The following is a 22,549-nucleotide window of genomic DNA, read 5'->3' as shown; positions in this document are numbered from 1 at the left end:
TAGTGGACTTTGTTCAATTAGAAAGTAGTTTGTTTCTGAAGAAAATGATGTTAAACACATTGAAGTGCTATAAAAGCTTTATTGCAAAATTGTGAGCAATGTTTATGCCGGACTGACGATGCCATGAACCGTTTGCATTATTTTAATGTTTTAATGCAAAAAAAATGAAGAGCAATAGGCTTTGCGTTATTAAAGTGTATCTGTCATAGAGTTTTTAAAGATAGCATTACTTCTTTAAAGAATCATATACAACAAGCATTTGAAAAAAGTAATACGAGTCACCGTGTGCACAGCTTTGGAAAAAAAAGTCTTTCTTAAAGGCACGCTGGGTTTTGGGCAAAACGATTAAACATTACATCGTTTGTCTTTATGCATTTCAAAATACACAGTACTGTTGCACACACACATATTCCTGTGTAGAATACAATTGCGGTAGAATGAAAAGACTTGCATTTCTTCAGACACATGTGGCTTTTAGGATAATGTTTCATGAAATAATTTTTAATTTACTCTGCCCCGGCCGTTCCCATGACCCTCCTCATATTTCAATGATTGCGCACAACACCAACATAAAAAAATATATAAATGATAAGCATGAAAAACTTGACAAGATAATTTCACAGAAGAATGGGGGGAAATAGGTTAGTATGGGCCAGATATCCCCTTCTTGCTCTGTGTAATCACCAAGTATCAAACAAGGGAAAGAGACAACCCTAAGAACAAATAGTGAAATAGCTGGCAATAAAGTACATTTCATTATAACCACTAAAATTTCCCTTAATGTTCTAGTGTATGTGTTAAAGTGAGGTTAAGGTTGAAAAGCCCTTAATTTGTTTTTGCATAAATTATGAAACCTTGCTAAATCCCAGCTAAAAATAATTCATAACAGAAAACTTCTTTGGCAAAAGTCAGGGAAAAACATTGTAGATGTCCTACACAATTTAAAATAATGTACAGTGTTTATTAATTTTAACAGCAACCTATTGTAAACAGACAACCTAACACTATCATTTTGTGTGAGCTGGGTCTAGCCACGCTGTGCTTACAACAACTCCTTAATGGTTCATGTGTATAATAGCAGTGAGTACTTGCAGAAAAACACAATAAGATTTAAGATATGAAAACTTCATCGCAAAAATGTGTAGTGTTCACTGTATCTGAAAGTGTGACAACAATTGCCTGTAGAATATATGAAAAGCCCAAATCAAATCAATATATATATACAAAAAAAACATCCCCAGTAATAACCAAAAACGTATATTTTGCACCAGGTGTCCCATGTTTACATTCTAGTACAACAGCCATGGCCATCTGAACAGATGCAAAACCAGTAGGAAAAATAGCAGATCATGGCATCGTTTTCTCTCACCATCTTTGGTTGAGGGGATGTGGGTTCAACAGCTTTGAGGAAGTGCTCCTCCAAACAAACTTCTCATCATCATCATCATCATTCTCATCCTCATGCCAGTTGGCCAGAACCAGCACACAACGAACTACCAGTGGCCAGTCTCTTTTACTGGTACCAGGGGGTCTTCCTGATCCAGTGGAGAGTGAACCCTGCGTCAGTCCGGATCTTAATGGAGGCAGCCTCAGCCTCCCTCACCGTCTCCTTCACGGACTGCATCAGGTTCTGGGCGTTGTGGACCAACATCTCAGTGGCCTGGACCAAGAGGAGGAGAAACACCATCAGAATCGTTTTTTTAGACAAAATAAATGAGATCGTTCTGAAAAGTCATTGAGATCGTTCCATCGAGCAAGACCAATGCGACAGCTGTCATGGCCGACGACGAACCTGCTCAGACTCCTCATCGCTGATGTTGGTGCGACCCAACATAGTGGCCTTGACCGTGGACAGGATCTTCAGCTGCGTGCTGATGGTGGGAATGCGCTCGCACACCTAGGGCAAGATCACAACAGCTGAGTCAGCCATCGTCAATCTCAACAAAATCTCACCGTGAACCGATGGCCAATCGATTCACAGTTCTGACGCGCCTTTGGGTTGAGGACGTGGAGACCGGACTGACCTGGAGCAGGTTGGTCCGGATGCGTTTGTCGGTGCACTGCTTGGCCACCTCCTTGGCCAGCCGCGTGACCTCGTCCGAGGCCTTGGCGATGTCCTTGGCGCACTGGATCAGGGCGCGTTTGTTCCCACTGCCGCCCCGCACCAGGCGCGACATCTCAGCCATGAGCAAGGCCATCCGCTTGGCCGCGCCGATGATGTCATTACCCTAAAAAAAAAACAGAACCGGGGCGACACGGGGTGCGTATTGATTCAGTGTCGGAAAATCGTCAAGGACAAATGTGAACAAATGAAAACAAACGAATGACGTCATAAGGATCAGGCAACCGGTGTTTGCGTCACCCTGGCGACGGACCACGCTGGAGACGCACCTTGCTGGACCATTTGCGAGCCTCGTCGTGGAGCTGCCGGGCGGCCATCATCATGGGCTCGCTCACCACCTCGCCGGCCTTCGCCTCGGGGAACTCGTCTTCCTTCTCCTCTGGGGGAGGGGGCCTGGGGGGCGGGACTTCACCCTCTGGGAGCGGGGGCTTGGGCGGCGCCGGCTCGTCGTTCAGCTGTGGGGTGGGAGTCCGGGTCGATTTACATCAATCCGAATTGAGATTCAAAGTTCCGTTTCGGCACGGTGTGGTTCGTGACGGCACTTACGTGGAGCTGATCCAGTTCGAGAGGAGGCGGGGGGAAGTCTGGCTCCGGAGGCTGGAACGCCTCCCTGACCTTGGCTACAGCCCCAAGGATCCTGAAGCCCGAGTCCAGGAAGCCCTTCTGAAGATCTGCCGTGAGGGCAGACAACCGCGGCCAAAATCACTCGGTGTTTAAGGCTGCTCTTCGGTACGCACCATCGAAGAGCGACATGAGCGACACCTGAGCTAAAAGCTAATTTGATATATATAAATATAGAATGATACGTACTTGGGTCGTGGATGTTTCCAGCCACTGCCTTGGCATCCATCACCATGGGAGAGATGGTTTGGCTGAGCATGTCGGACGCGGCCTTCACCGTCTCCCTGAACTTTGGGTCCTCAGAGTTCTCCACCTCCCGCTTGGCCACCAGGAGGATTCGGTTGGCCCTGCGGGCGATGCTGGTTGCCCCGGCGACCAGCATCTGGGGCTGATGGTTCGCCATGGCGACGCGGCACTTCTCCAGGTCCTTCTTGATGGCCTCCTCGGAGGCGTCCAGCAGGGACTTGGTGTCGATGGCTTCGTCCACCATCCCTAGAACCCAACGGCAATCAGTTCATCTCTGAGGCTCGGTCAATGTGTAAGGGCTGACATGGTAAAGGGCAGGTCATGGCTGAAGCCCACCTGTCATTTTCTCAACGTTGTCGATCCACTGGTTCTTCATGGTCTCAAAGTGCTCATAGGCGGCCTGGTTGCCTGGGTTCCTCAGCAGGATACGAGCAGCAGAGACCACCTGAATAATAAAATAATAATAATAACATACGTCAGTCCACACAGAGATGGTAGAACTTAACCGTTACTAAAAACGGAACATGAACTTTTTCGTGTTTTCTTTTTTTCTTTTCCAGTGCAGTGCAGCAGTTCATTGCGTGTTAATCCTAAACGGTTTCATGCATGGTCATAAAAACGGGCCATACTTGTGGCGTCAGGTCTCTGGTGGACTTGACCGCGGCCTGGATTCCCTCCACGGTGGTCTTGTTGGCCGTTCCCACGGCGGCTGCCTTTTCCGCTGTGGCCCCCAGCTTATTGGAGTGGGTCTCGAAGTTAGCGGCTCTATCGTCAAACACCTGAGACAGGGGCCCCATGGAACGGTGCGATTAGGCTTTGCGGCTGGGGAGGTTCAATCAACAGTGTATTCTTTCTGTCTTTAAATCTATCTATCTAGAGAGAGTATATGTCATTCATATTTTATCTTTAATTGATATTGTGAGAAAGACAGATGATAAAAAAACAGGCGCATTTGTAGCAAAGTTTCAACGTGCACTGTCGCTGTCAAATGAACGAATGAATGAAAAAATGCAATAATAATCTCTGCTAAAACCTCTTTTAGAGTCAGACAGTCAACAGAAACCAGTGGAGAGGGGGAATCTCTGACCTCGTCCCTGTTGGCGGCCTCCAGAGGGGCGGTGGCCGCCACGGCCAGCAGCTTGATGGGGGTGGTGGTGTCGCTGAAGATGTCCGACACCTCCTGAGTCATCGCTTCCTGCATCTTACCCTTCAGGTCCTGTACCGAGGGGGGGGAAGGGGGGTATGTTACAAAGGTATCGCACGTTTGGCATTTGTGTGACAATAGAGTACTAAAAGGGTGACATGTTTCCATAGCAACCGATTTTCGGTTCTACACAAACCAAATGAACAAGGGGAAATCCTATGCCACACGAACGTTTTATAGAAAATGAATGTTTTTTTTGCGAATTGATTTGCGAGTTTGCTTTACCAATGATGTAAGTAATATTGAGAATGGATTGTCTTCATATAAAAAAAAAAATAACTAAAGTAACGTCACCCCAGCGGAATACATGAATGCCTCGACATGTTTCGATTGGTAGTGATTTTCACCTCTTGAGATAGATTTATTTTTCATTTTGAATGAAACAACACATGGCAGCAATGGAAAACGCCATCTTCGGTTGTTTAGAACTGAAAATCCGGTTGCCAGGACAACGTGACGTTTTCACTTTAGTACTCTATCACTAAACATATAATAGCTGTTGATTCGATATCATAAGTGGCCAGCAGAGGGCGAGATTGTCTCTAACTCACAAGCATGAGTATGGGTTTGTGAGATAGAGGAGGAGGTGAGGGGGGTTTTCTTACCTTCAGAGCTTCCTGGAGTTGGTGAGCCACAGCCCGGGCCTGGGGGGAGTCCCCTTCACCCCGGGCGGCCAGGTCGGCCAGCTGGGCCATGAGCTGCTCCACCTGCTCACACTTACCCAGCAGCTCCTGTCGGTAGGGGCCCGGCAGGGCGTTGCCAAGTCGCCGGCCCTCCGCCACCAGACCCCGGATGGCTGCCTGGCCTAGGGTCACAGACACACACACATGTCGGGTTAATGCTTTGCAGATTTAGCCTCCTTGTGCATGGATCAACGTTCTGCTGTCGATCCATGTGTCCGTCCTCTGCCCTGTTCCTCGGCAGCGAGAGGCTGGGGGCTGTGCCAGCTCCCTACGGGTGTCAGGCAACGGGATACCATGAATGGGACGCCAGACCAGTTCGGTTCCCCCCCCCCCACACACACACACACACACACACACACACACACACACACACACACACACACACACACACACACACACACACACACACACACACACACACACACACACACACACACACACACACACACACACACACACGGAGCAGTGCTCTTACTGCTATAAACAAGGTTGACTAGTCTGTGTAAATGATCCAAGGAAGAGTTGACTACAGCCGTCAACTTGAAGAACCCCAGACCTCCAAACACTTAGGGGTACAGTACAGTGAATGTGTAGAAAAAACAATGGAAGGAACGTCCACCAGTGTGTTAATGTCTACACCGTCATTCCTAGGAAAGAGGGGGTGATGGTGGTGATGGTGGTGGCACTGGGGATGGCGATGGTGAGAGGCTATGGAGGAGATCACCAGGACTCACCCACTCCGCTGTCGTCCACGTTGGGGTTTTCGATCCAGCGCTGCGCCTGTTCGATCTTCCCCTCCAGGTGCACGGCGGCCTTGGCCGGCCTGCTGTTGGCCACCGCCTTGTTGGTCTTGGACTGCAGGTTCTGCAGGGCAGTGGCGATCTGCTTGGCCAAGGCCCTGGCCTCCGGTGTATCACCCTTGCCCCTGAAGGGTTAGAAATCCGAGTATAAGTAAACATATCAATAAATTGACTATTTGTAAAAAAATATATATTTAAGGTAGGGATTGGGCCGGTTCGTTTAGACCCCAGGTTAATTGTGACATTATCTATGTCCAGAACATTCTGCTATGATCTTTGTTCAACTCCCTCCCTCTCACGGTGTAGGCCATTAACCGACCCTACACTTGACACAACACAAAAAAATATATAATAATAATTACTTATGCTCCTATTAAGATCTAACCTAGTCGATAGTCAATTTAAAGTAGTCAGTTGGAATTTAATGAGGAAAAACGATATAAATAGTTTTGACAGTACACAAAAGGGATTCATATTTATATATTTCAAATTGAACCAACAAAAAGGTGAGGCCGTTTCCGTCTTGCGTTAATAAGCCCCTCAGCCTTACTGTCGCCGGAGGTCCAAGAGCTTGGCGGTGAGGGCGGCGATCTCCCCGATGGAGCGCAGGATGTCCTCCCTCTCCTTGGGGTCCTCCGACATGTCGGCGATCCTCTTGGCCTCGGCGAGCAGGGCCCTGATGTTCTCCTCTCCCTCCGGCCCCCCGTTGGGGTCCGCCAGCCAGCTCTGCAGACAACATGGTCGGACGCGGTCATCCATGAGCCGCGGTTTGGTCGCTTGGTTAAAGGTACACTACGCTACAAATCTTAATGCTAATATGCTACTAATCTATACTACTATAATACTAATACTACTCTTCTTAGTTTGACATGTGCTTGAAACCCATTCTGTCTTGTTGACGCTAACTTTAAGCCTATTGGGATCTAGGTCGAATTGCCCGGACTCTGCAGAAGCTTAGATTAATCTAATGTCAAATCTCGAAAAAGCGAGGTTTGAAGAGTCGGGAGAGGTATGACAGAGGAGCGGATCAATATATATACACACAGTTATATACAAGCGCAGTGGAAGTAATGGCTCACCTGTGCCGCGTCAATCCGTTTGGCGATGGCCTGTTTGGAGTTAGTCATGGCTTCCAGCTTGCGCGCGGCGTTCTCCACCTTGCCTGTGAGCACGTCCAGTCCTTGGGACACCTGCTGGGCCTTCTGCATGGCAGCCGGAGACGACCCCTGACCTCTGGAACCGACACACCACAGAGCATGTTCACCACCGGCCTCATCTGCAGCACTGGTATACACTGCTTGGGGGGTGGGGGGGGGGGGGGTGTGTGTGTGCATGTGTGTAGCGATTGCTGGCTCTATAATGTGCATGCACTGTTTAGTGCAGTGCTTGTTTACACCAGGAACTGGATGATGCCTTGCAGGCATTTGGGTTATAAACCAAATGGTTTGGTTTATAAACCAGGTCATTGCCTGTGCGAGTGGGAAAGGCAGGGGAATTGTCAATGTTTGGAGTAGCCAGAGCCAAGGATTTTCCGTGAATACCAAACAGCTGGTTTTGATATTGGTTATCTTTGGGTTTCTGTCAACATCCAGCGTTTCAAAGGGAGTCGTATAAATCCAATACAACACATTAATCCCCGGTATCTCTCGCCTACGCTAATGTCTGTTTAGCCATGGAATTTATAGCTCATGCACAAAGGATGAAAAAAAGTAAGACCACCTAGGCAATCTATGCTACTATAAATATTTTTTTATAAAATAATGTGCTATAATTCAAAATGAGAAATGTAAAATTACAAACGTTTGAAACATGAAAAGACGGAGCAGCCCAACCCTTACCTTGCGCGCATTTCGGACACTTGATCGGTCATCTGTCCCAGGGTCTTGGCCGTTCCCACCACATCCCGGCGCTCCTTTCCGGTACACAGCTCTCCGACCTTCCCGGCTTCGTCCAGGATCTGGCGGATGGCGTGCTCCCCTGCGTCGCCTACGCACACACACACACACAAAAGACACGGTGTCAGGTGTGGACGCAAAAGCGTGAACCTTTATCTAAACGGTGACGGATTATACCAGCCCGTGCGACAGTGATTAGCCGTTTTGAAAATCGGCCTTCTCTGACATCACAAGTGGGCGTGTCCACCTAGATGTGTGCTGGATAGATCAGTCTACCAGCCTAAACGGTGGACTGTAGCACACATCATCTATCAGTCATACATCTAGGTGGACGGGCCCATTTGTGATGTCAGAAGAGGCAGATTTTCAATATGGCTGGTAACGGCTCATCCAACTCACACCTGGGTGAGTCCAAAACATTAACTGTAAGAAAATCAAGAGGATATGGATTCCGTTCATCGATTACCTGGTTGGGCGTTGGGGTCCCTCAACCAGTTCTTGGCCTGCGCCATTTTGGAGTCGATGAGCCCCAGGGCCCTCTTCATGGCCTCCGTGTCCTTGAGGTTTAGGAGGGGGGGGGGGGGGGGGGGAATTAATATTAAATCAATAAACCTGAACATAACAACTGTTGTTCCCCATTCGTCTATAAGCATCAATGTTTGCTTTTATTAAAGCTGTGTAAAGAGTTAAACTTTTTTCTTTGGAACCATGTAAATTTCAACCTTTCTGTGGAAAACCCAGCCTAGCAACATGTCCATCCATGTCTGCATTAGGTTGTCATTGGATACCAAACAAACACACGGCTACTCAAAACTCTAGTCGTGACTCATTTGGAATGAGATCACAGTGTATTTAAAAACTTGCGATGAGGTAAGAACCAGGACAGTCACATCAGTGATTACTGATTACCCACGAGGCTACAGAAGGTGTAGAGACCCATGTGTACATGTGGAAAATGCAGGGAGGTGGAGGAGCAGGGGGGAGGATCGGGGAGTGAGCGATACAAGCATTCATCTTCTGTGCAATAAAAGAGAACTATTGTCATCCATTGGCGCCGCCACACTGTTTCGTAAGATAAAAGCTACTCGGGGGGGGGGTTCAAAACTTTAGTTTCCACCGTCCAGAACAAGCATGTTCCATCAGAGAAGGCCAAGAGACTACCCATTGTTACTCAATTGGACTGGCTGGAAATACAATTATCTGTTTGAGAACTGATCGACTTGACAATGAGTCTATTCATTGGCCAAAACGAGGGAACAACGCAGAGCCCTTTAAAATGGACATGGAGAAAATAGGCAGGCAGAGAAGACTGAATGGCTAAGTGGATATAGACTTTTGAATGGCACAAGTGGCTTCCCCAAATGTCGGATATAAATCAGACATTTATCAGGTTTAGACATTATGTTGAAGAGCCCCTGTAACTTTTGTAAATGTAATTCTGGCATACACACTGAATAATATTATAGCATTATGTGGAACCCCTTCTAGGAAATCTAAAGTCTATTATCACGTCAGCATTGATAATGTGACTCGAAGGGGTTTTAATGTGTGTATATATAAACGTTTTTAACACTTCTATGAATACTGTACTGTAGGCTGTAGCCGAAGGAGGGTGGGCGTGTTGGGTTGAGGCATAACGGGCAAATACAGTTGAACAAAACCGAACCAAGCAGGAAGTAGAAGGTGATGAGGGAATATGTCATTGCTGTGGCCGTGTATTTTGTGTTTGCGTGCTAACCGTGTGCACAACAATGAGTTGGCAGTTGGGTGCGCTTAAGCAACTGACTATGTTATTTACTGTGAGGAAGTGGGTTAAGTATGTCGAAACTGAACAACAGACCTTCAAATGATCTCCTCATATCAAAGGCAAATACAAACGATAGTAACACACTCAGAGGATGCTATTAATCACAGTGAAACACAATTAGTAAAATGGGAAAGAGGGGTTTAGACAGTATTTATAGGGACAGAAATTTTGTTGGGTTTATTAACCATAATGCACAAATGTATTACAACTAAAAATGATAATGCAAACCAAAGAACACCATTCAAGCTATGTATCATGTGCCCTTCTCCTATGGCTGTTAGGTCAACGTGTGGCTCGGGAAGCAATCGATGAAACGGGATTATTGAGGGAGGAAGGAAGGAACGGAACACCTAGGGGCTTTGAGTCATCAGCACCCAACCCAATACAACGGCACTGAGAGCTGTTGATCAACGGAAAGGCATTTTGTTCACCTGACTTGACATAGTAGGAGGGCGCAAAGATGTGCACACAATGGCATATTATTGCAAGCAAAACCAACAACCAAATGCAATGCATCTGCAAAACCTTTTTCTTGAATAATTTTGGCCTTGAAACAAAAAAATAAGTAGAAGCAGAATCATTCCATAAGCAGTGATACAGGATGGAGTTAGGCATCCAAATAAATGATAATGATAATACTGCTACAAGCAATTCAGTCCTGGACAGTTCTACATGGGAAACTGTGGCACTACTGCGAAAAACACACATGGAGCACCACATGGCACAAGACAACACACACACACACACACACACACAAAAATGCACATCTACCAGAGCATGCTGCCTCACAACCGAGCTGGGTGAGACAGGGAAAGCTTACCTTCTACAGGGGGGGGAAGAGGGGGGACAGGAAGGGGGAGATAACGGAATGGTACAAAAAAAAGAAAAGGTAGAACAACATAAATACAAAAAAAAAAACATTGAACCGGGACGTACCAACTGAGAGACCAGAACGGTTGCGACACAGAGAAGAGAAAGGACGGGCCCAGGAAGAAGAGCAGCGTGGAGGCTGTGCATGCGTCGCGGTACAAAACAATGAGGAACATATGAGCGGGCAGGGCCTGCTACACAAACTAAACAGTGGACTGGAGTCGTCGTTCTCCCACAAAGCGTTATATTGCAACGACAAAGCAACTGGGGTCCTTCAGCCTCTTTTCATGATATGAAGAATGAAGAAGTGGTCAACAAAGGGTGGAACGGCTCAAAAGACATAAAGATTCAAATACAACGGGGTGATTAAGTCCTCATCCAGCCAGCCGTCTCCCCAGAACAATCTGGGCGGGGGTCAGGGAGCAGTGTGTGAAGAAAAAGGCTAAAAGTCACTTATCCCACAACAAGAAATGTTGTGGGATAAGCGACCAATTAAAATGCCCCACCGACCAGCCTTAGCTAATCGACCACAGAGGTCCAGGTTTAAAATGTTAAAAAATATACGAAGCGAGCACGCGTGTCTGTGAAAGCAGAGGCTACAGGTTACAGTGAGGAGGGGGGAGGGGAGGGGGTGCAGGTCGGAGGTCAGCTCGCTTTACCTTATTGGCCCAGGCGTCCTCGTCCCAGGAGGTGAGCTGCAGCACCCTGATGATCTCGTGGATCTCGGCGCTCATCTTCTCGAAGGTGAAGTTGCGGTTCTTCAGGGCTTCCTCCACGCCCTGGCTCCTTGACGTCTTGGTGCTCACGAAGATCTTGATACCTGGAGGACACGGGCGGTGCAGAGAGACAACGACCAATCAGAATACTCCAATACACTGTTCGGTCCCAGTTCTTGCCTCTCCGGCCCTTTTCTCAGTCAGTGGTGCACATCTGACACAGCAACGCGGTAGGAGCAGCAAAGAACACACAAGGGGCATACAATGCTAATGTAGTAAGAAACCTGCTATATTCTATCAATCTATTTAGCGTTCTTAAAACCCATACATAGACGACACAACATTAATGCCTTATTCTATTCCATCGTAGTTCTGTGTACATGGTTAACTCCTGTATTTTTATTGATATTATACTAGTAACATTATTGTTTAACGTAAGCACCTCCTTTTCTTTTTATTGCACACATTATATTTAATTTTATTCTTGTATTGTATGTTCATGTTAAGCATAGTCAGCGATATACTGTCTGCATGAAGCGCGCTCGATAAATAAAGCTGGGCTGAATTGAATGCGGGGGCCGTGGGGGTACCTGAGATGAGGACTGGCAGCAGCTCCTTCACCATGTTCATGGAGGTGACCAGCATGACGCGGTGCTCCTGATGAGTCAGCTCCTGCTGCCTCTCGTCGATCATCTTGGCCATCTTCGTCATCCCTAGTCGAGGGCACAGGAAAGGTGCTTAACATTGCTGACCAGGCTGAGACCAAGCAAAATACGTGAAGTGAACACAGGGGTCAAGGTTTGGTATCAGGGCATTGTGCAGTGATTGGAATAACGCGGATACTTTTTGGGAGAAGTAACTAGCAACTGTAACTAATTACTTTTTTTAAGGTAACCTGCCCAACACTGGTACTGTGATATCAATGTTTTTTCTATGGGCCTGAATAACCTAGCGTCCATCACTGTTCCCTCTTAGTTAGAATTTTTTATAAGGAAAAAGACTCGAACCTGGTCCCAGGTTTTTCGTGTACGTGATCAAGTCCTCCATCGATTCCACCACCTCGGCCACCGTCAGGTATTCGAGGATGCCCCTGCATACTCGGATGATTTTACGCACCTACAATAATAGAAAAACATGGTTCATAGAAATAGATATCAAACACACGTGAATTACAATTCCCTCCCTAACCCAAGAACTAATACAATATGCAAACCGCAGATTCCCCCCACCCGATGTCAGTCAAAGCCAATGCCCTCGTTGGACTTTGATACTGCTGGCTGCAGACATTCTTCCCTATTGTCCTCCCCAGCTGCATGTATATGAGCTGTTGCTGCTGCACCAACAGTTAATCCACCCCCACACACACACTCATCCACCCCACACAGCCATCAACCGTCCTCTGCTTAGGGGTGTGATGACCCTGCGCTGTCAAAAGGGCTGACTGATAGCCAATAGCCCCACCCCGGCACACCCCACCCCACCCCCAGCAGACAGCTCTGGGACGCCGGCGGAGCCCAAAGCTGATCCCGCACTTTTTAACACAGCCTCATAAAAAGCAGGGGGCTGAAACACGATCATAAAGTTATTACAAGTGTCTGCGTAAACACGTGTGTGAAATTCGCCTGATTCTATCTGGGCTTTTAGTAATGTGAAGGCTTATGAATGTACTATTTATTATTTACAGCTGCAGCTAACCACAATAGAGCTCATACACTTTTTTTGCTCATACCATTATTCAGTTTCTTAACACTATAATGGCAGGTTTTTTGGGACTGTGGGCGGGGCTTACGAGCAGGGACCACGCCCCCTGCCTTAACAAGAAACTGCCGTGGCCGCTGTAAACGGACAGCTCAGGTGACAAGAAGCCTGGTCCACTATAGATAGACGCTGGGGCAGCATGTAGCAGCTTGAGTCCTCCTCAGGGGGAAAAGGTGACGAGTTCCATGCGTCTACCTCCGCCTCGTCGAAGGTGAGGAGCAGGTCCGAGGTTCCCGAGAGGATGCCCCTCGAGCCGTCGATGAGGTAATCCCGGGCGGGCACGGAGTACGGGTCGGCCTTCAGCATGGAGGCGGCCTGCACCAGCTTAGTGCAGGCGGTCTCAACCCTGTGTGGAGAGGAGGCAAACACACGTGGCAATCAATCGATATGCGTTATTAAACCAAAATTCATTGAGATAAAAATCTCTTTTCCAAGAATGACCCGGCCCAGAAGGCAGCACTATGATAAAATAAGCAGTCCAATTCTCGTACAATGCTCACAAACCACATTCAGCATCAATTATTATACAATACAAGATTAGGGACTGTGTGTGAAAGTGAGTCTAGTTAAAATAAAAGAAATAAACCGCGACAGATACAATTTATAAAATGGTTTAGAGAACCAGCGATCAAGGCTCGATTCAGGGGGGGGGGACCAAGACTTCCTGTATCTGAAATAGGAACATGCCCAGGGACTACATCTTGGCTAGCCACATATTCAATACAAACCTCTCTTAAAGATGGATTTCTATCAAGTGTTTTCCTAAGGTCTTTGATCGTCATTGATAATATTGTTCAATAGAACTTCAGGAAGATGAGGATGGCGGCTTTGCCCCTTGTGGACGCTACGAGCACCACCTGTGTGTATCACAGCAGACGTTTGTGCGTAGACACGGGCAGCGAGCCAAGCATTGACACATGTTCCTGTTCTCGTGGAAGCCAGACTTCCTAACGTTGCCTGTAGGCCAAAGGCTGTCTGGATAACAGTGGGGACATTATCAGTATTTTCCACATACTTAAAATGCATTGTTAAGTGTCCACAGAAGGGAAAACTTTGCTCCAGCCTTCCCCCCCCCCCCCCTCGCTTGAAGGCTATGGCCTAATGGATGACTAATGGATGACCATAGCATTTAGGGGCAGGGGTAAATGTGCATGTGTAATTATTTGAATGTCTGTTAGTGGGAGTGATTTTGTGTGGGAGTGAATGTGTGTGTCAGAGGCCCAGCTAGTTGTGCGTGGCCAGAGACAGCCATGCATTAACCAAACCCCTGCGAACACTATATTTAGTTGGGGGGGGGGGGGGTTGAACGACGCATTCTGGCACATGTGCTGATGGCTGACTACAGGGTGACGACGATGTGACTTCAAGGCGCCAAATGTGTCGAGCCTGATGACCCTGATCCATGACCTTTTGGTGGGTGGAGGAGGAGCCCCCTTAGCCAGCCTGGTCATCCATCCCTTCTACTTTGCTCTCCTGTTTTAATAAGTCAGGCGATGTGCAGGGGTGGAACTGGGATCTGAGTGGCCAGCAGCTGGGCATAATTTAATGATTTTTATTAAATGAGGGATTGGGCTCGGTGGAGAAGTGAGCTGAATCGAGGTATTGAATTTGGTCGACAACAGCTGAGACGGAGTCAACAGGGTAATTAAAACCATTGAGGCATATATAGGGATATAAAGTCCTTTTATACCACCTGTACTGTATATCCTGAATATGAAGGAAGTCATATCCTTGAGTCTTTCTCTCTCCCCCTTCTCCCCCTCTCTCTCCCTCCATCAAGGAAATGTTTCCCTTGATGAAAAGTCTTGTGGTATTATTTATATTTCAACAGCGCCAGACTAGCATTTAAGCACTTAACATGCCACATGTGACCTTTGAGTACAAATAGCCATTACTATAACCTACACAGACACCCAGAGACAGAGACAGAGACAGAGACAGAGTGAGACAGAGCCTAAGAAAGTTGGATAATCCTGTAGATCTCTGCTGACCCAGGAGGAACCCCATCAAACCGATCAGTGGAGTGCGATGAAAGAAACCCCCGATGTTCGTCCCGTGCTTACTTGCTGAAGGCTGGCGGCATGTCCCTTTTCATTATTTTGTCCTCTGTGGTCTGGACAGTGTCTCTCCCCACCTGGAACACAAAAGGACCAGCATTCCAACATTAGTCATGGACTTTAACAGAAGACATATCGTATGTTCCTTTCATCGAAGGCCAAAGAGAGACAAGTTTAATAGAAAGTAACATTTGGGCCCCGCTGCAGCCTTCCATGTGTCTTTTCATTGGTGGTTAATAGTTAAATGTGGGGCCAATTTCTCAACGTTGATTGTTAATAATGGAGAGGCACCCCCTGCCCTTCCCCCCCCTTCTTCCACGACCTATAATGCGTTTCCCAGATGACCCCTCCATTCGCATCCCCAGGATGACTCATACTCCCTGTGTCATCAGCTCCACTCCAGTGGGACGGCCTAACTTACCCCACAGAGCGTGCAGGGCTGGTGAACATGTGCACGCCCGCACACAGAGAAAGAAACAAACGCACATCTGCATGCAAACAAGTCGGGCAGCAAAGCTAAATTCCATTGCGTCACTCTGTGCCCTATAGGAAATCCTTTTGTCGCCTATATCAATAAGCAGGCTGACAATGTGGAGCTTTCCCTAACTTAGATTGTTAAATGCGAGTCCAATTCCCACGATGTAAACAACTCTGTTCACAGGTACATATTCGACAGGTATCAACATGTCTTGCTACCTAATTCCCTGTCACTGTTGTCTGTGACACTCGTCCTGCTCCGAACAAAACACCTGAAATTGTAAAAAGGCTCGGTGAGCAAATAACCACAACGGTAAAATGCGAATCCATTGGCCAACGATCGCACACACATGCAATCCGTTGGTGTTTGTTATAGAGAGCTGGCCCAAGGGTGGGCATGCCAGCACAGCTTGTCAGCAAGTCCATCGGGGCTCAGTGGCAGATTCATTCCAGATGGCTGACGTGAAGCCTGTAATGGGGGCAGCAGCAGCACCTAGACATACGTCTCCTCACGCCTTTTTCATTGGGCCATGGGGACTGTGGGCTGCGTCGTGTTTGTGAATCAGACTGACTGAATTTCATGGCCTGCTAAAAGGTCCCCTCAGCTTAGCAGAGGGGACCTGTCATGGACACAGAGTGACAGCCAGCTAACATATACCAACAAAGGTGTCATTAAAACTTTGTCGGGGCTAACTATGGACCAGCGCATTTCTTTTCAGAATAGAAGTGCTCCGGCGTCATTAGGGAGGTCGGGAGGGCTGTGGCAAACTTTTTAGTCGAGGCGTGCTTGAGCCTGAAGTAGTGCTAGCTATTACAACACAATACTGTTTTGTATGTTATGTCTGATGTGTACTGTTGCATATGGGCTATTTATGGCGGTTACACTCTAACTAGATCCCAACGTTTTTACTGAAGCACTGATAAGGCAGACAGACACTAACCACTTAGACAAACTTACAAAGGCAGAATGTTGTCATGTCTAGAGATTTTGCAGACATGCATGCTGATAGTGTTACGCAGGCCAATTGCATGGGGACAGTGGAAGAAAGGTCTTCCGCTTAAATGTTGGACCAAAGGATCCCAGTTTGGAATTTCCCAAGAGGCATGACTCTTACTTGCAGACTTATTTTAATAGTAATCCATCAAAGTGTGTAAGTGTAAGTGTGCAAAGTCCAAACATCTGTGATTACACTCTGTATGTGTGCTCCAATGCACTCCTATCCTAATACTATTGTGTCATTGCCACACCTATAGTTTTACTAGTGGAAAAGTAACACAGACTATGTTATATCTATAAACAGAATTTAAAAAGAGAACATGACTCGTTGAGTCATAAGCACGTTGAGTTGGCACCGTAGTGCAGCAAATAAACCCGAAAGTTGACATGCAGGCGCTAAACCATCTTGCATTTTACAAGCACAGAGCCATCATTTCCCGTGGGATCACATTATAAACCGAGTAGAAAAACTTCCCCAACAACGCAAAGATTAGCCTTTTTAGATATCAATTGCTCCCTTCTGCATCCCCTTCCTTTTGGTCTGTCCATTAACTTCCACCTTCCTGCGGTCTCAAGTCTGAAATAAAATCAACAGACCGGGCTGTGTCCCGAACAATTTGCTGTAAAAATAGGACGTGACACAAGTTCACAACCGTTGTTGTCAAGCAACGTCCCGAGAGGCCACGCCCCCCCCTTCTCTATTTTGAGCCACTGTCCGTTTCTTCTGAGCATATCCCGCTGGCCCCACCACTAGTCCAACTCAACCCTTCCATACATTCTCTTCCGGACAGGATTGCTCCGCTTGGGCCCGTTTTGTAGTGGAAGGTTTTCTTCATCCTCTAGTCAATACCAAAAAGAAAGAGGCTCACTGGGGCGGCCTAGCAATTACCCAGACCTCAGCACAAATCACTTACTCCATGAATAGAACCTAGAGAGCCTTAAAAGAAAAAAAAAAAAAAAAGGAGTGGCTGTTATTAAGTAATTCACTTCCACCCGCTTTCTTTGGGAATTTCTTTTGCCGGCTCAGTGTCATTGTCTGGCCTTTGCTGTCAAACACCCCACAATGAAATGCTTGGTCAGCCAAGTCATTCGCCATTGACATCTGGAGTGGGAATCACGGAGCTCCCTTTTTCCAGCCAAGAGGGCTAAAAACTAGGGAGAACCCTGCGCTGTGAAGTAGCTTTATAAAGTGGACAGGCCCGGAGAACAAACTGGGCCTTGTGGACAACAGCCCATCGCTCTGAGAGGGAAGAAGAAAGACCACTTTCAAAGCTTCTAGGCTGCATCAACACAAGCATGCCTTTCACTTGTAGGGTGGCTTTTGCACCAAGCTATGTTAGTCATGGTGACCAGAGAGAACAGCATAATGGCTGAATTCCTGTGGCCTTGGTCCCCGGTGTCCTTAGCAATGTCCTACAGATGAACCTTGATGTGCGATGGGAAACCCTCATACAACGGAACCTTCTTACTGTACCACAGGACACGGCAGACAAAGAAGAGCTGAAAAACAGTTCCCCATTCTGCTCAGACTTTTAGAGGCGTTTGATGAACTGTGTCCGTACAGTTCCCTGGCACGGCCCTCCATTAAACTGACATTAATGGCCCTCAAGTCCGGGAAGGCAGTCTTACTGATGGTCCTGTATCGGATTACTTCTGACTCATAAGGAATCACTACTATGGGGGAGACTCTGCACCGAAGGCAAAGGGCATTAAAGGGGCTCGTCCAGTCACCATCACCCATCGGCCATGGCCCGTTTCGCCAAGAAGTATCCCAACGTACACCCATGTTTCTGAGGCGACGAAAGTCACAAATCACCATGGGTATTGCATGTGTGTGCCAAAAGCAGCCGTGTAACCAGAGAAAGGATATATCACAACCGACTGTGTCATATTACAACTGCCTCCAAGAGAGCAAACTGCAGATCCCCAGTTGATTCAACAATGTGTTTAGGGTACAACTCACTGTATTTTTTTTCTTGCCCTTCCTAACATTAGGCAACCACGCATGAAGGAGATGCGTTTCTTAGCCCTGGATTAAACATAAGCCTAGGCTGTCCCGCCGCCACCTTCTCTCCCTCTCTCAGAGCCACCAGCTGCTGCAGGCCTGGCTGGGAGCTCTGGCCGGCTCCCCCGGCCAGCCAGGCCTTCCTGAATGTCCTCCTCGTCAGCCCATCACACCAAGCGCCATATCATCAACATGTTTTTAAAGTCCTTAAACTGTCCTCGGGCCTTCCCTGATACAGGCAATATAAAAAGGAAAGCTAGGTTTGTCTGCATGACTTGCAACAGAAAGCAGAAAATTAATTTTGAGTTACCTCTTTAAAGAATTGTATATATTTGATATGTATCTCGGTTTGTTTAAAGATAGGGTAGGCAATTTGGAGAAACAGCCAGATATAGATTTTAAAATGATATAATCGAAAACAAATCTCACTCTTCCCTTCAGGCCTTACTACAAAGAGAATTTCATCAAATACACCAAAAAAAATCTAGAATAAATTGCCTACCCCATCTGTAATAGAGGTTTGCTTCGTGTTTCATGGAGTGAGGTATCCCTTCAAGGATTTGTATAGACCTTGACATCGAAAAATATATACCTTGTTTAATGCCCTGTTATTATACACAAGTTATGTTTAGTAATGTGCTGCGCAGTTGGCAAGTCTGAAGAAATAACACAACTAGGAAGGCTAATTAGTTGGTGATTAAGTGTTATCATGTGTGCACCACTGTAAAAATGTCATGTCACTACAGCACCAAAATTAGCAGTAAGTATCCTCTCAAGGTTTGCAGAATATCCATCAAACTTCCCAGTAGCATAGCTCACGCTATGTTAGCATGGCTTACTGGCTGTCACTTGTACCTTGTATGTAGTTTTATCATTGGAGCAATATTATGCAGCAATGTCTAAATAGGTGCAATGTAGGTCTCTTCTATGTTCATGGATTGCTCAGCCACTGCCTTTAGAGGCCATGAGGAAATAAAATAAAATATAGAAAATGTCCCAGCTATCAGCTTCTTGGCTTTGACCCTTATAAAGTACCTAAACATCATGAAGCAAGTTAGGAACGATGCAGATGTTTCATCAGGATATAGCGTTATGCCGTCAGCAGTGTTTAATCAGAGTACAAAACATGAAGACAACTTTATAGACGTGAATCATTTCACATAAACCAGACACCAGTTTTACAATACTTTTAACTTTTGAGAAGATACATCAAGATATGTAAGATTCTGTGCGTGTCCATTTAATTGTGGTTTTGAAACAAAACATGTTACCCAGAGATGTTTTTGTTAACGTCTATATTATCTATTTAAATTTTGTGTCAATAATAAAGGCGCTTGAAATTGTTCGAGGGGGAATCAAACTGGCACCCATGCTGCTTTTTGATCCAAGATGGATTCGATCTTTGAGGGAATTCTTCACATTCCCCGCATTCATCTGTAAAATCGAGGGCTGTTTCATTGTCCTCATTGGACAAACAAGGAAAGTACCGATCCCAGTGCTCAGGGGTCTCAGGTTTAGAACTCAGACTAGAGGACGTTTCATTGTCTGTACACGGCAATGAGACACACTAATGTAACTGTATAATAATAACTCCATTACGGAGAAAATATATCTGAGGATTGTTTACAGCGTTTCGTGGCCCATTAGGCTGAAAGCCCTATTCATGACCATGCATCTGTAATAATGAGATTAGGGCCGTCACAATGCACTTCAGAAGACGGCAAATTTAGCTGAAATTATCTCTACAGAAAGCCAAGAAGAGCGTGTGATCTTTCTTGTCCACAGTTTTTCTATGGATAATGAGCACAACAGTATCTATTAGATATTTTAGGTTCCTAGAAAAACAGAGGTCTCTAGCCATTTAGAAAGAAAACTCCTCTGTTACTTTTAGGTGTCTGGTTAGACAATGCAACAGTTCTCAGTGTGGTATTATGGTCGGCCTGTGATAGATGACTTTTGTGCTACTAAAGTTGTTATTTTGCAGTGGAGCTCAGCAGAGACAATGAGCTGAACTCTGGCCCTGGGAACGACCATAGAGGCAATCAGACGTTTGAGGAATTCTTTGAAACACGTGAGTTACGGTGCACACAAGGTTTAGGAAGCCCTGCTTTCTCATGAACCCAAAACAAGCATTCATCTTTCAAGGCAGGGGGAAAAAAGCATATTGAGTCAATAATATCCAACACAATGACCTGAAAGAGACCCAGCTAGGTAAAAGTAATACAAAGTATAAGCATAGTTCAAGAGAGTATGTCCCCGAATGCTAGTATGATAATGTTGGAGGAAAGTTCCAAATAAGAGCCTGCATGTAGAAATAATTCATCATCTGCTTGGCAGTTTATGACTCAGACACAATTCCTGGCAGCATCTGAACCCCCACCAGGGAACATCTGACTATTCATTACAATGAATTCATGCTGTGTTTCCCATTCAGAGTGTACAATTAGGGATACAAACCTGCCTTGATGCTACTTTTGGAGCTGGTGATCATGCTGACATCATACTGCTATGAAATCATGTTGTGCATTGATATCCTGTGATACTTTATATATTCAATATGCACAAAAACAGTTATATTTGCCTTTGAAAATGGAGCCATCTTATCTGTATTATTCCATCAATGTAGACCTGACCCATTTCATTTTGCTGCATATGATTCCCGAAACAGAGTAATAGTGAAAGAAAAATGTTTGTTAGTTGAAAAGGTAATGTTGGTGAATATTTTAAAAGAACCATTTCAAACACCTGTTGTTTTTTTTGTGGAAGGAAGTCTTTGGGTGTGGACATATGAACAATGTTAACCATGAGGTTGACTCAGTTGAAAACCACAAAATGTAAAGAAAGAACATAAGTGGGTTGGGACCATTGTAACCAACAAGACAAACAACCCTTCTTCAGGAAAACAGGAATTGTGTAGTTGGTCTCTAGCAGACTAAAACCAGCACAACAAACCTAATAGAGCTTGTTTGACTCCAAGAGTTGTTTAGCTCAGTACCCTGAAAGATATAATCTTAACAACTTTTGCAGAGTGGGTGTTTGGTGTTTTGCTTCCTATGCCAAATATGTTTGTGATGTTGCAAGTTTGAATGTGTGATGGGTTTCGTTTGCGTTTAAAATTAAACCTTTATGGCATTCAACTTGGTTGATCTAGAATTCTGAGGAACTGGGCTAGATATGCATGCCTATTTTTGATCACTTGCTGTCTTGGTTATAAAAGGTATCACTGGTTTCGGCAAACCACAAGCCCTTGCTGGGGTTATTCAGGTCTATTGGAAGCCACATCTGTCTCTTTCAGTAGGGCTCTATATAAGCCTAACAATGCATGCCCAGTGTGCAAATGATTGTATCTTAAGGACAATAATATATCTTCAACTTCACTTTCTCGAAGTAAAAGTAACAAAGAAAGAACAGTAAAATGATGAGTGTGTAGATCATCAACATTAAACACTGAAGCATGTGAGGCGAGAAACAAGCACTCTATCATAGTATTAACTCTGCAACAGTCTACATTAGCTGGTCTGAATATTAGTTATTATATGGTCTAATCCCTGTATCCCTGCGATACCCACGCCAAGAGGTGGCAGTGGCCTACCGAGGGGGACGGGGCATGGCGTGTACAACAGGAATGGGCGTCAATGCCCTTTGCCCCGAGAACTTCTAAAAACATTTTTTTCGAAATTCCAATGCTTGGATGGAAGGTCAAACGTATCTAAAATATAAATATATCGCAGAACGATCCTCTTCAACTATCAACAGTAGGAAGCTGGACAGAGGCGGGACAAAGACCGACAGGTAGTCCGCATAACGTCAAGGCGGAGAAAGGCGGTAGCCCGTGTGGTAAATAAGAATACATACCCGAACAAGGTTGCTGACAGCAGCCTGCACAGCGGCCACGGGGGCCGTGAGGTCCGGAATGGCTTTCCCGTCCACCTCACCTTCTTCGTGCATTATCACCAGATGGGATATCTGCTGGGCCACCGGCTCCAGAATACTTTCTATGGTTTTTGTATGAAAAACCGGCATGATGGCAACTTTCGACAACTCACTATTAGAAAAACACAGATCAATTATCCTTTCCGGTTAACCCGATGAATATTTGACGAACGCCGAACCAGTTTCTTAACTTTTTTCCCAGGACAGTTTGACTGGGACGACTACAACTACTCCCCTTGAAACCATCAACGTGAAAAAATCTCTCCTACACAGAATGAGATAGAAACCTAGTGCTCAATGAAACCATGTCCGCCCTCTGGCCAATGGGCGACCTCGAAGGCATGACCCACATACGTAA

The 22,549-nt window shown here is 46.0% G+C and overlaps 1 protein-coding gene across 2 annotated transcripts; it reads right to left on the bottom strand.

The window, feature by feature from the left end:
- Positions 1-59: 59 nt before the first annotated feature.
- On the bottom strand, positions 60-22,481 carry vclb (vinculin b). Of its 2 annotated transcripts, none has more exons than XM_060037257.1 (21): positions 22,114-22,481; positions 14,786-14,856; positions 12,918-13,068; positions 11,972-12,080; positions 11,555-11,677; positions 10,908-11,068; positions 8,038-8,131; positions 7,515-7,662; positions 6,756-6,909; positions 6,227-6,402; positions 5,611-5,801; positions 4,799-4,998; positions 4,077-4,205; positions 3,619-3,768; positions 3,326-3,434; positions 2,933-3,235; positions 2,669-2,793; positions 2,392-2,577; positions 2,025-2,228; positions 1,793-1,897; positions 60-1,660 (listed from the first exon to the last, which is right to left on the bottom strand). In XM_060037257.1, exons 1-21 carry the CDS (start codon positions 22,279-22,281, stop codon positions 1,514-1,516), a joined length of 3,204 nt encoding a protein of 1,067 aa, XP_059893240.1. In that variant the 5' UTR covers positions 22,282-22,481; the 3' UTR covers positions 60-1,513. The 2 variants fall into 2 exon arrangements, with proteins under 2 accessions (XP_059893240.1, XP_059893241.1); XM_060037258.1 differs by having other exon boundaries at positions 8,038-8,128.
- Between the last annotated feature and the right edge of the window lie 68 nt (positions 22,482-22,549).

The sequence above is a fragment of the Gadus macrocephalus genome, chromosome 18 (assembly GCF_031168955.1).
Source record: "Gadus macrocephalus chromosome 18, ASM3116895v1".
NCBI classification, from domain to species: Eukaryota; Metazoa; Chordata; class Actinopteri; order Gadiformes; family Gadidae; genus Gadus; species Gadus macrocephalus.
The sequence above is the reverse complement of the archived record's forward strand: the minus strand, read 5'-3'. Positions and strand labels throughout refer to the sequence as shown.

Excerpts from the sequence above, each read along its gene's own strand:
- vclb (XM_060037257.1), bottom strand. The coding sequence starts at position 22,281 with ATGCCGGTTTTTCATACAAAAACCATAGAAAGTATTCTGGAGCCGGTG. Across the intron at positions 5,802-6,226 it reads CTCTTGGACCTCCGGCGACA|GGGCAAGGGTGATACACCGG; the intron begins GTAAGGCTGAGG and ends CTAACCCTTCAG. Across the intron at positions 4,206-4,798 it reads AACTCCAGGAAGCTCTGAAG|GACCTGAAGGGTAAGATGCA; the intron begins GTAAGAAAACCC and ends CCCTCGGTACAG.